This window comes from Plasmodium gaboni, chromosome 11 (assembly GCF_001602025.1).
Source record: "Plasmodium gaboni strain SY75 chromosome 11, whole genome shotgun sequence".
Taxonomy (NCBI): Eukaryota; Apicomplexa; class Aconoidasida; order Haemosporida; family Plasmodiidae; genus Plasmodium; species Plasmodium gaboni.
The window spans coordinates 426,301-444,488 of record NC_031491.1 but is presented as its reverse complement, the minus strand read 5'-3'; the positions used below and the strand labels follow the sequence as shown (position 1 = coordinate 444,488).

The window sequence follows — 18,188 nt, the reverse complement described above, 5'->3', positions numbered from 1 at the left end:
GTTAAGAAGGAGAAAGTATAGTTCAAATGAACAAAAAAAGGATACATACTTGAAAAATGCACTTAATGATGATGCAAAGATATTAAAAGAGTCTATAGTATATATTGAAATATAATAATGAATAATTAAATATATCCTTATATATATTATATATATATGCTTTCTTATAATTTTCCCTTTTTTTTTGACGGTTCAGAATAAGAGTAATTTTGGCAAGCCAGAATGGGATAACAATTCAGTTGAGGAAAAGATATCTTATGTAATACAAAACATATAAAATGTAAAAAACAATAATAATAATAATAAAATAAAAATATAATGAATCTTCATGTAAAAACATAGATTGTTACATCATATTATTATACACTTTTACAAATGTGTAGATATACAGTTTTATATTTAGAATTATATAAAAATGTTTTTATTTAAATATGCTCTTTTATTTTATTAGGACTTCCCTCCATGGCTATCTGAAATGATAAGCTCGTCCGATAAGAGCAAAAGTACTTTAGGCTCTTTAGGTTATAAACATAAATATTTATAAATATTGTATATACTATAAATCAATCTTTAAAAGAAAACATAATGATACATCTTATACCTATAATAATGTTGGTAAAACATATTTATACATATTTTATATTTCTTTTGAATGTAAATATTTTATAAAGGTGTTGAGAATTTGCCTGACCTAAACGAGTGCAAGAAAATAAATCATTTATCAAAACAAATGCTATGTATAATTGAAGGTATAAATATATAAATATATATATATATTTATATATATTTTATCCATATATGTGATATGTATATTTCGTATATGTCATTTATTTAATTATAATAAATTTCTTTGTGAAATATAGGCCTTGATCGAATAAAGGAAGTTTACGAAAATGGTTTGAAAAAATAAAAATTAAGAAAATGGACAATTATTATATATATATATATATACATATTTATATTTATTTATTTTTATTTACTTTCCCAACGGTAGCTAAGGATATCACTTCTTTGACTGCCCGTGTCCTTGCGGGAGGAAGGTAATAAACATAAAGAAAAAGTAATCATTTCTTATTTTTTTTTATAATCAAAATAATTTATATATACTTCATTTTTTGTATTAATATATATAGACTAGCAGTGAAAGCTTTAACAAGACTGAAGACGTTGGCATCTACCTTGGAAAATAAGCAATTAATGTTATACATATAAATAATATATATATATATATATATATATGTATGTATGTATGTATGTATATTCAATATGTTTATAATTTATGTATTCATGTACATCTCAGGAAATCCTTAGGAACGCCAATGGTAAAGCAAGAAGATATTATCATGATTTAGTTATATCTTATATATAATATAATATATTATATTATATATGTATTTTTTTTTTTTTTTTTTTGATTGCCATCAGGCCACCTTAATATTGTTACAACGCGAATCCACCTCAGATAGGTAATTATAGATGAAGCAAAAATTAAAAAGAATATAAAAGGTGAACATATAAAAAAATTATTTTATTTTTTTTGTAAACTAGAAATCGATGGTTATGTGGAAGTATCTTAACTTTATTAACTGACTTACCCGTAGTGTCTGACTTGGCTGATATAAAAACGGGTTCATATGGCCACGTTAATGGTATTACAAAAAAAAAAAAAAAAAGGGGGAAGAAATAATATTCATATTATAACATTTTAATAGAATGTATAATTATTTACATATATATGTATATGTATTTATTTCTAAGTTATAATGCCAAGGCAATCCAGAGTTCGAAACGCAGATAGAAATATTTTAAGACTAAGAGAAGGAGCTTCTCCATCATATCTTATAAACGGATATACAACTAGTAATCATAAAAAACTATAATAATAATAATAATAATAATAATTATATATATATTTTTTTTTCTTGCCCTTTTTTCAGTTCAAGCAAATTATACAACATAAAATATATGAAAATTGTGTACGTTATAAATGCACATATATATATTTATTTATTTATGAGGAAGCATAATGTTTAATTCTTTTTCCTTTTTTTTTTTTTCTTTTATAAATATAAAAATATATGTCATGTTCATATTGGTTTGCTAATTAAAGTTATATTAATATGTTATATTGTTGGAAACAGAAAAAAAAAAAAAATAATAATAATAAATAAATAACTATATATGATATGATAATAATATAATATTGCATATTCAATATGATATAAATTACCAAAATTTGGTAGTTTGTTTTAATGGTCTATAATAAGAATGATCTTGCCAGAATTGTAATTTTTTTTTTCCATAACCTTTAACTTCATGATACCTTGAAAAAAAAAAAAAAAAAATAACAAGATAATAAATATAAACACCATAATGAACAAATTATTTATTAATGATATCATATATACAAATATTTTAATAACTTTTTTTATAATTTACCTGTATGGCCTATATTTATCAAAGTCTAGGAGTTTTTTTCTCGTTGCCCAATAGCCATGTCTATGATACCATTTCCATTTGCTTGGCCAATAAGTACCTAAATGTTTAAAATAAAAAAAAATAAAATGAAAACATATAAATTTAAAAATATATATATATGTGAGTAAAATTAATTGTTCTTTTATATGTGTGCTATATTACCTTTCCATTTTCTTCCTTTCCAGAAGAGCCTACTTAAGGACTCAATTAATTTTTGAAAATAGTCATTTACTCGATTTATAAAAATATGGTTTTGATTTTTTTTGACTATATCATAATTTATTTTCCATTTTGGGAATTTGTATTGCTTAAATATATAAACCTTAATTAAAGAAGAAAGGCAATCATTAAATATATTTATAAATCTGACATTACTTTTATCAATTTGATGTTTTATAATAACCATTATATTATAACATTATTATAAAAGAAAAATTAATGTGCTTTTAGTTATTCGTTCCTTTGTTATTTTATCCATAACTTCTTTTGTTTTATTATATATATATATATATATATATATAATATATTGGAGTTAACAATTATTCCAATTTTTTACATATTCAAAAAAAAAAGAAATGGAGTTTTTTAACACGACATATCATTATATACCATTTTTAAAATATAAAAAAAAAAAAAATAAAATAATAAAATAAAATAAAATAAACACAAATAAAAAATTACTACAATATATATTATATATATATAATATTTACTGTAAAAAAAAAGAAAATTAAATTAATGATGGTATTTATATATATACTATAAAATATCACAGAAAAAAAAAAAAAAAAAAAAAGCATATATTTATAGCAAACATAATTTTATAATCCTCATTAGTGTGTTCACGAATATAATGTATTTTAAATAGAGTAGCAACAGAATTATTTTATTTTATTTTATTTTATTTTATTTCATTTTATTTATTTATTTATTTTTGTGTATAGCTTCTTTTTTTTTTTTAATACATATAGAATATATATTATTCCTTTTGTATGTTTATTTTGGACTTGACTATGTGAAGGTCGGAAAAACCAAAAAGATAAATTAGCTCCTTAACTTCATATGAAATATAATTATGGTTTAGAATTTTTCCAATTTGTAATTTATTTTTGAATTGGTTATTACTGGTCAACATATTATATTGTGTTAGGATATTTTTTTTTACGCATTCACATATGGATAATATGATAGCTTTAGAAAAATCTTCATAATATAATTTATTATGTTTGTTATTTTTGATAAGAGTATTTAAAAATGATAAACACATATCATTATTAAAAAAATGTGGAATGATACCAAATTCTCGTAAGAACTTAATAAAAATAGTAGTGGTTATATATTTATTTGAATTATTAGAATTATCATATTGATTATCTGTCAAAGTTGTATTTGTTTTTTCATCTTGTGATGTACCACTTTTAATTTTCTTTTCATTAATATTCATTGACATATTTGAATAAAAGTCAAATAATAAAGGAAATGTTTTTGAGAAATTTTTATGTTTAACAATTAGGGGCAATTCATTATTAAAATAATTTTCGATATCTGAAAGGCTTAATTGATTATTATTATTATTATTTTTTGTGTTATAAATATTATTAAGTGGGATTATATCATTGATATGTTTGTTTATGTTATTTTTATTTTTCATATTAATTTGTTTATCATTTAATTGTTTCTGATGATCTTCCAGTTCTGTTTTATCATCATCTTCATTAATTTCTATAAGCTGTTGCTTGAAATTATCAAAATTTTGATTTTCACTTAATTGTTCATAAAAGGGTATAAAATGATAAGTAATAAAATGATGAAAAGAAGACAATCTTGAGGGATGATTAATGGTTAGATATGTTTTTATATCTTGTTGGTTTTTTATAACATATTCTGATATTATATATAATAGATTTAAATATGCTAATTCCCTCATAAAAGGTATAAATAAATATTTTGGCATTATTCTTAATAATCCATATGGTCTATATATATTTTTAAATGAATTATGTTCTATTGAGAATTTTTCAAATAACCATAAAACATTATCAACATCTTTTATTAAATATGAATTACATTTCATATCTAATATTAGAGATATATATGCATTATATGTTAAATAGGAATTATTTATATCATGATTAGATAAGAAATTATCTTCTTGTAATTCTATTTTTTTTAAATTATCTAAATTTTCCACAATTTTTATTTCATGAATTTTCCTCATTTGGATATCTTTCATTTTATTATTAGTTTTTATACTACAACTGTAATAATTAAATGTTTCTTCTAAACATATTTTCAAGCGAGGGCAATTTTTTAATGTATTTTTAATAGTGCTGAATATATCATATGTGGATGAATTTTTCCAGTATTCTCTTACAATATGGAAGATCTGTTCTTTTTGAATCTGGTTACGTTTAGGATCATCTTCCTTTATAGAATCATCAGTTTTATGTTTATCATCCTTTTCATCATTAATATTTTTTACTTTTTCTTTATTTCTTAGTTCAATTAGGGAAGATAATTTTTCATTTTTCTTTTGGTAAGACAAATCATCACATGTTTGTACCTCTTTATTTTTTGGTACACTACACAATTTATGAATTTGATTCATATCTATAGTATAATTATTTTCATATTTTTTTAATTCATTATTTTTTATATGTTCAATTTTATTAATCTTTTCATTTATTATTTCTTCATATTCATTTAATAATTTTTCTTTTCTATTTAAATTACTTTCAATATTTTTTAAATATAATTCTTCACACATATTTTCACAACATTTATCGAATTCATCTGCTAAATCATTTTTTTTTAATTTCCTTAATTCGAAAGCTATATTTTTATATACCTTAATTAATTCTTCTAAATTGTTGAATTTTATATTTCCAATTTTTTTGCAATACGTTATAATATTATTTGTTTGATATGCAAACATTTTATTATATTCTTCTTGCAATAATTTTTTGAATTGAATTAAAATATTATTTTGTAATAAATCATTTTCATATTGCTTGCAGTTTATATAATATTTATATTTTTTTAAATATATTAAATGGTGTAATATAATATTACATAAGGAATATGCAAGTATTATGCTGTTGTCATATTTTTTATTTGATTGTGTAACATGTTCTTTACAGCTATATAGATAAAGCCATTCATTTAAAGACAAATTTTCATTTTTCACATTGTAATTATTAATTGAGAAAGAATCATAAGAATCATCCTTACAAATATTATATGTATAATTATCATTGTGAATAGATTGTTTATCATTTATTTTATAATTACTCCATGAAGAATTCATCATCATTATATTATTATTATTATTATTATTATTACAAAAAATAGGTGTCTTTTTTTTTCTTTCTTCTTCGTTTTCATAATTTTCCATGTATCTATCCACATCATACATCATATATTTACTATTCATTTCGTATATATTTAAAGGTATATTAAAAAATAAATTTGTGTAATTCTTTTTATCCATATTTATTTTCTCGTCGTTTTTCATTTGCAATAAAGATAGAATGCTTTCTTTTTTTCTCTGTCCACTTTTATTATCAATTAAATCATCCTGTGTATCAACAAATGTTTCATAAAACTCATATAAATTTTGTATACATGCTTGATAATTATTAAAAGTTAACAAGTATTCAAAATTTTTTAATAACATTCCTGAGTAGGTATATTGATCATATAAATTATATATATTCAAAATATCGTGCATATTTATTATAATTGGAAAAAATGGAGAACCATACATTTCTTCTTCATTTATATATACTTTTATTTCACAATTAATAAATACATTAAAAAATCTTTTCTTAAATTCATTAATAATAACATTATCATAATATTTATTTTTATGAAACAAAAATTCATCATAAAATCCTATTAATTTTTCTTTATTAATATTTCTTATCTTTTTTATATCATCTTTTTTTACACAACAACAATATTGCACGGTATAAGTACCATTATTATTATCTATTACATTTTTTATATAAGCACCTTTGTTTCCTATAACTTTAATATTATCATTACCTATACATATCCTTTCACCATTTTTATCATACAAAATAATGTCAAATGTATTTACTACTTGTACCATATTTTTTAAAAACTCCTCAAATGTTTTTTCATTCTTATCATTTAATTTTATAATATTTCCATTAATTTCGTCATAATATTTAGGACTCTTAAAAATGTGATTATTTTCCTCACCATATATGTATTTCATATTTGCATTTTTTTTATTACTCTCAGACGTGGTACAAACAGGGTTTTTATCAAAACATATGTCTACATTATTATTATTATTATTATTATTTCTGTTGTTTATTTTTAGACAATCGTCATTTTTTTGAATAGATATAATATGTGAATTATCACCATTATTGGAACTATCCTTTTTGTCGACCATATTATTTGATTCCTCCTTATCATTTACACTATGCATTTCTTTCACATCATCCATGATGTCCATTTCTTTTACATCATCCATTTTATGCATTTCTTTCACATCATCCATGTTGTCCATTTCTTTCACATCATCCATGTTATCCATTTCTTTCACATCATCCATTTTATGCATTTCTTTCATATAATCCACATTATGCATTTCTTTCATATTATACAAATCATCATTCTTCCCATTAATTTTCGCATCTGTATTTCCTACGTGGTTAATAAAAAAAGATTCCTTTTTTATATCATATAAATAAGGTATTGATATACATCTGGTTACTCCTTTTCCTACAACTTTTGATAATTTACAACAAGGTGAAGAGGGAGAAATATTTATTTCAAAAGGAGAACTGCTAACACTTATTCCATCACAGTATATGTATAATTTCTTCTTTCCAATTTTATTGACTTTATATAAAATTTTATATATACCATTCTGTAAATCTTCTACTTTATAATTTATCATTTCTTGAATATTATTAAAAGAATGAAAACACATGGGGGAAGATATTAAAGATATATTATTATATTCATTTTTTATTACATTTGATTCATTAAATTGTGTTAATGTAATATTATTGTTATTATTATTATCTTTTATTTCTTTGCTTATATTAGAATAGCTGAACGAATAATATGATTTTAAATATCCAATGGGTTCGATTTTCATTCTTATATTTATATGTTTTCCATAATATATATTATCTCCCTCTTTATTTATTGTATGAACATAAAGAGAAATCCATTCATTTACCTTTCCACCTTTTAATCCGTCTCCCTTAGCAACTACTGAATATAATATATTTGCTTTTAGTATACATGATAAGGAATTTTTTTTTTTTTTTTCTTGATCTTCTTCTTGTTTTTCTATATGCTGATCTTTTATCATATATGTATCTATTTTTTGTTTTTGTTTCAAATAAGTATTTGTTACTTTATCTTTTTTCTCAATATAAGAGTTCCCCTGACATATAGGTATAAAAAAAGATTCTTTATTAAAGATGACATTTCTTATTATATCATCATTAGGATATAAACACGAATATTTTTTATTTTCATTATATTTTTCATGGTTAATGTAATAATCATCGCAAAAAATAAATACATGTCCATTTTTATTAAATAAAGGTGGTGAATAATGAGCATTATAATAATTTGTATCTTGTATACTACACTTGGTTTTATTTTTATAATAGGATTTATAATTAATAGATGAGAAAAATGTACTATGTTTAGGATGTTTACATAATGATAATTGTACAAATGAATCATCTATATTTAATTTATTTATGTTACTTTTATTATTAGAATGATAATAATTTTGATTGATTTTTAAATTCATAATAAATTTATCTTGTGCATTATATGTAATATTATAATTATTAAGAATACATAAAGGTTTCTTGAATTCCAGAAAAGGATAATTATTATGATAAAGGATAAGATTGATATCAGAGGATATATTATAATGATTATATGGTAAAATAATACAACTATTAAAATTTAATTTTACTTTTATCATTTTATTTTTTTCTTCTTCTTTTAAATTATTTATATTATAATTATATTGTTCTGTAATTATATTGTTTGTTTGATATTTTTCTAAAACACAAGAATTATAATCCACCTCAACACTATTACAATGATTATAATAATAATTATTATTATCTTTATTATTATTATTATTATTATTTAAATATATAACTCTACTCTGTCTACTTATTATATTTGTCATGTTATCTTCTTCTTCATCATCTTCTTCCTTCCAATACACTACAATAAAAAATGTATTATCATTTTTAAAATGAGATAATAATTTCCATGGTATTTTAATATTTGATATATAATCAACAAATAAAATTATATGAGTACATATAATTTCTTTGGAAATATCAGCACGATGATAATTACAACTATTATTATAACTATATTTATAATAATTATTATCATTATTGTCTTTATTTTTTTGTTTATTCTTTTTCGGTTCTTTCCTTTTGTATAATTGCAATATATTAAGAATACGTTTTTTCATTTTTTTAAGGACTTTTTTTTCATCATCACAATTAAATATTTTATCTATATTACTTTCTATATAAGAAAAGGATTTCATCAAATAATCATCAAAATTTATATTACCTTTTTCATTATAAAATAAAATAAACTTGGATAATATTTTATTTTTAATATGTTTTATTTGTGTGTCATCCTGTTTATTATTCTTTTTATTATTTCCTTTATATATTTTTACATAATTTAATATTTCATCAATAATTTTATTCATATGATTTGTTCTATCCAATAGGTTTTTTTTTTTTTCTTTTTCATCGTGTTGTATATCCATTAGGTAGTTACATGTGTCCATATTTGACATGTAATATAATTTATTTTTTATTTTTATTGAGATATTAATTTTTCCTATAGGTGATAAGATATGTTTATGATTATTAATTAAATCATATATATTTATTTTTCTCTTTATTTTTAAAGAGTCATAATAATTATTCAGTATAGATCTTATGACATCATGTTGATATATATTATACATCGTACTATTATTTATTTTATTTGTATGTTCATAAGTTGTATCATTTACTTTTATTGGAATAATACACGTACCTAATATATTAAGAAAGTTTTTATATTTTTTTTTATGAATAAATCTTTTTTTTTTTTTTTTTTGTCCATTTGAATAAATATCATGTGATTTATCACTTAAATTATTATTTGTTATATTGTTATTAAAATATAGACTATGTTCATTTTCTTTTTTATCATGATCATAATATATATTATTATCACATTGTATAAAATTATCATAATAATATTTTTCGAATTCACTCATGTTCACTCCTACTATTGATACAAAAACATAAATAATACCGTCATCGTATATGTATAAATATTCATTCTTTCTATTTTTTAAATTTACATATTGATTTATATTAATATAATAAGAATAACTTTCAGGTTGATAATAATTATTTTTTTCGATGCTTTTCTTATCCAGTTTTTCAAGATAACAAATAGATGTACATCTATTTTTTAATTCAGGTAACCAATTAATACCTTGAAAAAAACTAAATATTTCTAAAGGGTCTTCATATATAAAGTAAGATATACAAAATATATTATTGTATGTATTTTCATTATATGAAATATTATCTAGTGTAATATTTTCTATAAATATTTTTATAATATTATCATATTCATCAAGTTTACTACTTGTATTTCTTGAACTAAAAGAAGTTAATGAGAGTGAACATGAATTAACTGAATTATTTTTTAATGACGAATCATAATTTGATTCTAATAATATTTGTTCTAACTGAAATATATCAGATTTGTTCTGTGAATAATCTGATTTATTACTGGTGCTATTATATGTGTATATATTATCATATAACATGTTATATTCATGTATATCTTTATCATATATATTATTGTTACATATGTTTTTATCATATATATTATTACTGGATTCATTTTTATCACTTATATTATTACTAGATATATTTTTATCATATACATCATCAGATGATGATATACTATTATTATTATTATTATTATTAATGTTATCTTTTTTTTCATTTTTTATTTTATCAGATTGTCTAATTGAACCTCCATTACTAACAACTATTTTTGGTTTAGGTTTTCTAGTCATTTTTTCACTGGATGAAGAATATAATAATTTATTTATTTCGTGAAACAATTTATCCTTACTTTTATTTTCATCACAATTTAATTCTTCCTCATCATGATATTTCTGATTATTTCTTCTAAACGTCGTCATCATATAAAACTATAAATATTTAGACATCATAAAAATAAAGGATATAATAAATAAATAAATAAATAAATATATAAATATACATATATATATATATATATATATATATATATATATATATATATATGTTATAAATAGAACATGTTTTTATTTTTTTTATTTTTGAAATATTTGTTTTCTGTCCATAAGTAATAAGTGCAATTTATTTTTCTGTTTAATAAAAATAAATGAATAATATATATATATATTATATGTATATATTTAATAAAAATGACAAAAAAAAAAAAAAATAAAAAAAAATAATAATAACAAAAAAAGGAGAGTATAATATCATAACTTTTATAAATAAAATATTTGATTATGTGTCTATGCACTTTTATTTTTTATTTGTATAAATTTTTTTTTTTTTTTTTTTTTTTTTGTGTAAACACTTGTCGAGCAACCAAAAAGGATAAAATATAAAGAACTAAACATAATAAAATAATAATAAACTAAAAAAAAAAAAAAATACAACATTAAAATAAAATAATACAATAATATATACATTTTTTATTAATTTTTTTTATTTTTTTTTTTATGTATTTATAAATGGATATTTTTTTTCATATGCACAGGAATTAAAAAAACAACACATTTTAATAAAATACATATATAATACAACATTCAAACGGTTATATTTTTTATGACATATATGTATTTTTTTTTTTTATATATTTTATAATAATTAAATTTTAATTACATAATCAGATACTTCTTTTTAAAAAGGACTATATTTATGATGTATGCTTATAAAAAAAAAAAAAATTATATTTCATTATTTGAATGGTTTATGTAGGTTGTTTTTATTTTATTTTAATAATTAAAAATATTTCATATTTATTAAGGACCATATACATATATATATATATATATATATGTTCATATTAATTAAATAAAAAAAAAAAAAAAAAAAGTAGGAATAAATAAAATGTTGAAATTTTCCATTTTATATTTCTATCTTATATTTCAAGTAATTACATGTTTTTCTGTAAATCAGATTAATGTAGGAAATAAATATTCTTTGATAGGAAATCCTCAAAATAATGTACCATTAAAGGTAATAACAATTAAAAATACATACATTATATATATATATGTGTGTGTATATATTTATTTATACATATTTCTACTTTTTTTTTTTTTTTTTTTTTTTTATATAAAAGGTATCTATTATTGGTAGTGGGAATTGGGGTACAGTCGTTTCAAAAATAATTGGAATAAACGCTCAAAAGTTAAAAATATTTCATCCAATTGTAAGCATAAAAAAAAAAAATAGTATTCAAAAATATAATATCAAATTATCCAAGTGAATTAAAATATATGCACACATACATATATTTATATACATATATTTAAGTCTTTTGTGATTTAGGTTAAAATGTATGTTAAAGAAGAAATTGTGGAGGAAGAAAAACTATCTGATATTATCAATAAAAAGAAAGAAAACATAAAATATATGAAAGGAATGAAAATTCCTGAAAATATTCTAGCAATTTCAAACTTGAAGGAAGTTATAGATGATGCAGATTTGTTAATATTTGTATTACCGCACCAATACTTGGATGTAATACAATAAAATAAAATAATATATAAACATGTATGAATATATAAATATTATATTTCCTCTTCAATTATTTTCTTAGAATGTGCTTGATGAGATTTTACAAAATAACAATCTTAAGAAAAACGCAAGAGCCATTAGTCTAATAAAAGGAATAAAAATGATAAAATCAAAACCTCAACTACTATCAGATATGATAGAAAAAAAATTAGATATTGAATGCTTGGCCTTGTCAGGATCAAACATAGCAGAAGTAATAAAATTAAAAATAAATATCTGAAGAAATATTTTTATGAAATGCGTACTTTTTTACATATATTCATTTTGTAAAAACATGATTTTTCAATAAAAAGTATATCTTCTTCAAAAATAAATAAATAAATAAATAAATAAATAAATATATATATATATATATATATATATATAGTATACATTTTTATGAAATCATAGGAATTATCTCGTGAACACTTTAGTGAAAGTACTATAGGTTTCGAAAAAAAAGGAAATGAGGTGATATGGCAAAATTTATTTGATAGGACATATTTTAAAGTCAATTGTATACAAGATAAACCAGGAGTAGAAGTAATCATTTTATAACACGTTTTATTTTATAAAATAACGTATGAAATAAATAAATAAATATATATATATATATATATTTCTTTGAAGTAGATATGTGGTGCTCTAAAAAATGTTATAGCTTTAGGGGTTGGATTTATAGATGGTTTAACAGCTAGCTATAATACAAAATCGGCTATTATTCGTATTGGCTTAGAAGAGATGAAAAAATTTGCTAAAATGTTTTTCCCCAAGGTTTTGGACGTAAGAAAAGGACCCATGAAAAGAAAAAATTATATAATATAATATAATATGAAGTGATAAATGATATACATATTAAGATTTGAAACGATATATATAAATATATATATAAGTAATTATATTAAATGAATAAGCAAATAAACACATATATATATATATATATATGCATATTAATTTGCTCATTCAGGAAACCTTTTTAGACAGTTGTGGACTAGCGGATCTTATAACCACATGTTTGGGAGGAAGAAATTTTAAGTGTGCAAAAGAATTTGCCAAGAGAAAAGGGAAAGACTCATGGGAATTAATAGAAGCGGAATTATTGAATGGGCAAAAACTTCAGGTATAATATATATAATAAAATTCATAAAAAATGTATACATAATTTTTTTTTTTTTTTTTTTTCTTGTATTTTTATTATATATTCCTTATTAATATTACCACAGGGGACTGATACAACAAAAGAAGTATATGATGTTTTGGAATATCATCAATTGAAAAACGAATTTCCATTAATCTGTACAATTTATGAAATATCATTTCAAAAAAAAAATCCATGTAGTATTATTGATGTTCTTTCAACAAAAAAATTAAGAAATATAAAATACAAATAATAAATGATAAAAAATAACAAGATAAAAATATTCACATATAACTATGCATATATATATATATATATTTATATATATGTAGAAAAAATTAAAAAAAGGAAAATCACAAAATGGATGGATATATTTATACGTATATTCATACATTTATATATATACATATATATATATTCACATATTTATTTATACATATATATTATAGTTCAATTACATGATAATTAAAAATATAAAAAAAGAAATCCTTTTATTTCCTCCTTTCTTATTCATTTTGAGATTTGGAAAAATGAATAGATTCTCTTAAATAAGGATGTTGTAAAGCTTGATCTGGAGTATATCGTTTAGATGGATCAAGAATTAAACATTTCTCTAATAAATCTCCTAGTTGTTTTATTTTTTTTTTCAAAAATTGCATTTTAGGACTATTACCTAAAATAATTTTAAAATAAAAAAAATAATAAATAAATAAATAAATATATATATATATATATATATATATATTACCATTTTATGCCAACTTGATAAACAACATAATTTATGTCATAATTAAAATATCACATTGACATATAAAATATATTACAAATATATGCACATACATATAATTTTTTGGGTATAATATTTTTGCGTTTTTTTTTTTTTTTTTTTTTTTTTTTTCACTTACCCTTTAACCAATATTGATGCTCCAATAAATCACATGTTATATTTTTGGTAGGTCTCAAATCAGATATAACTCTTACAACTTCTTTTTTGGAATAATGATCTCTATCCACATAAAGAAAATCCAAATTTTCATTAAAATGCTGAGAATAAAATTGCCCACCTTTTATCATTTTATGTGAAAATTTGCCCTTATATTCCATCATCAGTTTTATCATATGATTATTTGACTTACCCTAAAAAAAAAAAAAAAAAAAAAATATATGTATAACATATATACAGGAATTTTATTATATGTATTAACATATTAAAAATTTATTCATAATATTCAACATTAATATTGTAAATGATCTCAATAATTTTTATCATCTTACCGGAAACAAGATTTTCCCTGTTGCTAATTCAAATACAGTTGCAGCAGCTGACCAAACATCAATCTGAGCATCATATCGAAAACCCAAAATAATTTCAGGTGCTCTATAAAACCTACTAACTAAATATGACGTAATTTCATTTTCTGATATATCACTTGCACTTCCTAAATCGCAAACTTTTAAGGCGTTAAATTTTTCATTAATAAGAATATTATCCGGTTTTACTATAAAATAAAATATATATATATATATATGTATATATACATTTATATCAACACATATAATTTTTAATTTTTTTTTTGCACTATAAATATGTACTTACGATCAGCATGCATTATTCGGCATTTTCTCATATGTCTTAGGGCTATAAATAATTGCTTTGTGTAACAGTGAACGGCTGTTGCATTTAGTCCATGTCCATTTCCATACCTTTCAAAAAAAAAAAAAAAAAAATATATATATATATAATATCACATTTTTAATATAAAATCTTGCAACCCTTTTCTCATACATATTATCATTTAATCTTATTTGTTTCTTACTTTTTTAGCGCTATTCTTAAGTTACCCCACATCCACTCAAACACTAAACATAAATGATTTTTATATTTTATACTACTCAATAAACGAATGATGTGTCTTTTATTGTCCTTATCATATTGATTTAACTTCTTCAAAATAGATATTTCTTTTTCTGCAGCCTTCTTCATCATATCATTATCTCTAATAACTTTTACAGCTACATGAATTTTATTTACCATATCATAACACTTTAATACATTTGAAAAAACACCTTTCCCCACCAGTTCACACACAACACTGTATCTTTTATCAATAACTTCACCAACCATAGCCTTCAAAAAAAAAAAATATATATATACATATTATATTTATATATGCATATGGTTATATATAGATATTTTTTTAAAAACATTTATAAAATATATATATAAATTTTTTTAACCTTGTAATATCCCTCTGAATCATTCCAGTTATCTGACAAATTTGCATTATTTCCTGTTGTATAATAATCAGTTATATGTACTTTTTCAACTTTTCTCTTTTTATTTGCTTGTACGCAGGAAAACATATCAAAATCATCATTGTCGTCATCATAATCTTCTTCCATCTCATCCTCTTCATTTTCAACAGGGCTTTTCTTATTAGTTAAATTATTATGTGTATCTCCATTTTCCTTACTTTTATTCACATATAAACTGTCATCCAGATTCTATAAAGAAAAATAAGAATACACACATATGTATATATAACAATTATATTAATATATATTTAAAATTAATTTTTTTTTTTTTTTTTTTTACCATTTTTATTCTTTCATGTAATTCTTTCTGTTTGATTATAAAGGACCTAATTTTGGCCTTTTCTTCGTCAATTTTTTTTTTTAAATCATTATACAAATCACTACACTCTTTCACTGCTTCTGATTTTTCTTTATTTTGTTTTTCTTCTACAATTTCATGATCTGATGAGAGTGATGAGCATGTATCTTCAATAACATCGTTGTTGGGTGCAAAAATGCAGGCCGCATCACTGATAAAAATAAAATAAACATAAAAAAAAAATATATATATATAAATGAATAAATATATATATATATATATATATATATTGATATGTCTTATTTTCATTTACTTTTGCTCGATATATGATGGATTAGATGGTATATCATTTGTTATTATAACATCATCATTTTTATTTTCACTTATCAAAAAAGCTTCATTGTTATAATCTTTTTTTATCTGATCATTCCCTGGTTTTTCACTCTCTTTGTTATTTTGTTCATTTTCATTAACCATGTTTTTTAATTTTTCTTTTAATGCTTCTCTATTTCTTCTTCTTTCTTCTAGAAGTTTATCCTCATTTTCTTCTGTTCGTAGTATCTCAAATCCGTTTTCACTACTCGAACCTATACAATAAAAAAAAAAAAAAAAAAAAAAATACATATAAATATATATATATATATATATCATTTTTGTTTCTAAAAACATATACATGTTACATATATAATACGAATATTTACATATAACATATATATTAAAAGTATTACTTGATCCGTTGGAAAAATTTAGATGTAATCCATTTTCATCCGAATCGCTACTAGTAGAATTAGGAGAATTAAATGAATTATAAATTTCTTTAGATTTTTTCTTTTCATCTTTTTTTAATTTTTCTTTACTTTTTTCTTTTTCGTTATTATTTATATTATATGAATCACCATCGGGACTATTCTCCTCATGTTTTGATTTATAAATTTTATTTACATTCTTAAATTTTCTTTCATGGTTGCTAGAATCAAAAGAATTGGATGTAAACCGATTTCTCTTATCTTTGGACATAATTGAAAGGATATTATATAAATACAAATATGTATATATATATATATATATATATATATATATATGTGTTGTTGTTTTAGCTTTGTTTCCTGTTCCTACTTAATACGAATTTTTATTTAATAACCATTCTATTAGTTGTAAATTGTCTATAAGGACAAAATTAATTACCTTACTTTAAGATAAAAAAGAAAAAAAAAAATACATATAAAAAAATTTGTTTATGTATATATTTATATTTATGTATAAATTTAACAAGATAATAAAACTGTGAAAAACATTCAATAATAATTAATGCATAATTGACACTACAGATTTTTAGACTAATAATGATAAAAATAATGTTAAAAAAATCATTAGATGAAGGTATATATGCATACACTTATATATATGTACATATTGAACATATATATATATATATATATATATTTCTTATGAATGTCACCAAATATATATGTAATTGTTTTCTCACAGGCTTTACTTTTTTAAAATTATTACTTGTACTTAATAAGAGCATAAATATTTACCTTTCATTTTTTTCTATTTATACATAAAATTTAAATGTAATTACATTTTTTTATTTTTTATGCTTATACATTAAAAAAAAAAAAAAAAAAAAAAAAAAAAATAATAAATAAATAAATAAAATAATTGAAATATATAAATGTTTAAATATATACATATAATATGTTATAAATTATTTTTATATCATATCTTATAATAAAGTTTGATGTTTCTACATAATATAAAAAATGAAATTTTCTTTTATTTTACTTCTTTAGCTGCTGTCTTTTGTTTTATATAAGTACTTTTTTTTTTTTGGTGTTTCTTTATGATAATATAATTAAATACATTTTCTTATGTTCTCATTTTTTTTTTTTTTCTCTCTTTTTTATTTGTCTAGAAACTATTAAATTACTTTAAAAGTTACTTATGTTCCTCCTTTTTAATAATTGACAAGTTATATATATGAAAATGTTTATATCTGCTTTGATTTTAATAAATATAAATATATATATATAAATATTTTTATATATGCATTATGTAT

At 20.3% G+C, this 18,188-nt stretch overlaps 5 protein-coding genes across 5 annotated transcripts in view; 2 read left to right on the top strand and 3 right to left on the bottom strand.

Moving 5' to 3' along the window:
* The window catches only part of PGSY75_1115100 (hypothetical protein), a gene marked incomplete at both ends in the record, with an annotated part of 2,291 nt that extends 331 nt beyond the window's left edge, over window positions 1-1,960 (top strand). Inside the window, 12 exons of the mRNA XM_018786271.1 lie at window positions 1-97; window positions 197-259; window positions 452-521; window positions 672-749; window positions 864-896; window positions 995-1,040; window positions 1,134-1,199; window positions 1,301-1,322; window positions 1,426-1,466; window positions 1,549-1,649; window positions 1,759-1,860; window positions 1,938-1,960. The exon at window positions 1-97 is cut by the window's left edge and continues 40 nt beyond it. Coding sequence (XP_018641066.1) covers window positions 1-97; window positions 197-259; window positions 452-521; window positions 672-749; window positions 864-896; window positions 995-1,040; window positions 1,134-1,199; window positions 1,301-1,322; window positions 1,426-1,466; window positions 1,549-1,649; window positions 1,759-1,860; window positions 1,938-1,960 — 742 coding nt within the window. The remainder of the gene's footprint in view (window positions 98-196; window positions 260-451; window positions 522-671; window positions 750-863; window positions 897-994; window positions 1,041-1,133; window positions 1,200-1,300; window positions 1,323-1,425; window positions 1,467-1,548; window positions 1,650-1,758; window positions 1,861-1,937) is intronic.
* A 266-nt stretch (window positions 1,961-2,226) lies between these two features.
* PGSY75_1115000 (hypothetical protein) lies at window positions 2,227-2,884 on the bottom strand (the record flags this gene model as incomplete). The annotated part of the gene is made up of 3 exons (XM_018786270.1): window positions 2,227-2,323; window positions 2,440-2,536; window positions 2,641-2,884. 3 exons carry the CDS (start codon window positions 2,882-2,884, stop codon window positions 2,227-2,229), a joined length of 438 nt encoding a protein of 145 aa, XP_018641065.1.
* Window positions 2,885-3,457: 573 nt separating this feature from the next.
* Window positions 3,458-10,738, bottom strand: PGSY75_1114900 (hypothetical protein; the record flags this gene model as incomplete). The annotated part of the gene is made up of 1 exon (XM_018786269.1): window positions 3,458-10,738. One exon carries the CDS (start codon window positions 10,736-10,738, stop codon window positions 3,458-3,460), a length of 7,281 nt encoding a protein of 2,426 aa, XP_018641064.1.
* Window positions 10,739-11,702: 964 nt separating this feature from the next.
* PGSY75_1114800 (putative glycerol-3-phosphate dehydrogenase) lies at window positions 11,703-13,765 on the top strand (the record flags this gene model as incomplete). Its single annotated transcript, XM_018786268.1, has 8 exons — window positions 11,703-11,831; window positions 11,938-12,027; window positions 12,147-12,338; window positions 12,418-12,588; window positions 12,786-12,917; window positions 13,008-13,157; window positions 13,342-13,494; window positions 13,598-13,765. The coding sequence occupies 8 exons, from the start codon at window positions 11,703-11,705 to the stop codon at window positions 13,763-13,765; spliced, it is 1,185 nt and encodes a 394-aa protein (XP_018641063.1).
* Window positions 13,766-14,018: 253 nt separating this feature from the next.
* On the bottom strand, window positions 14,019-17,143 carry PGSY75_1114700 (putative serine/threonine protein kinase; the record flags this gene model as incomplete). Its single annotated transcript, XM_018786267.1, has 9 exons — window positions 14,019-14,185; window positions 14,418-14,649; window positions 14,788-15,011; window positions 15,110-15,216; window positions 15,330-15,640; window positions 15,751-16,017; window positions 16,109-16,337; window positions 16,440-16,713; window positions 16,855-17,143. 9 exons carry the CDS (start codon window positions 17,141-17,143, stop codon window positions 14,019-14,021), a joined length of 2,100 nt encoding a protein of 699 aa, XP_018641062.1.
* Between the last annotated feature and the right edge of the window lie 1,045 nt (window positions 17,144-18,188).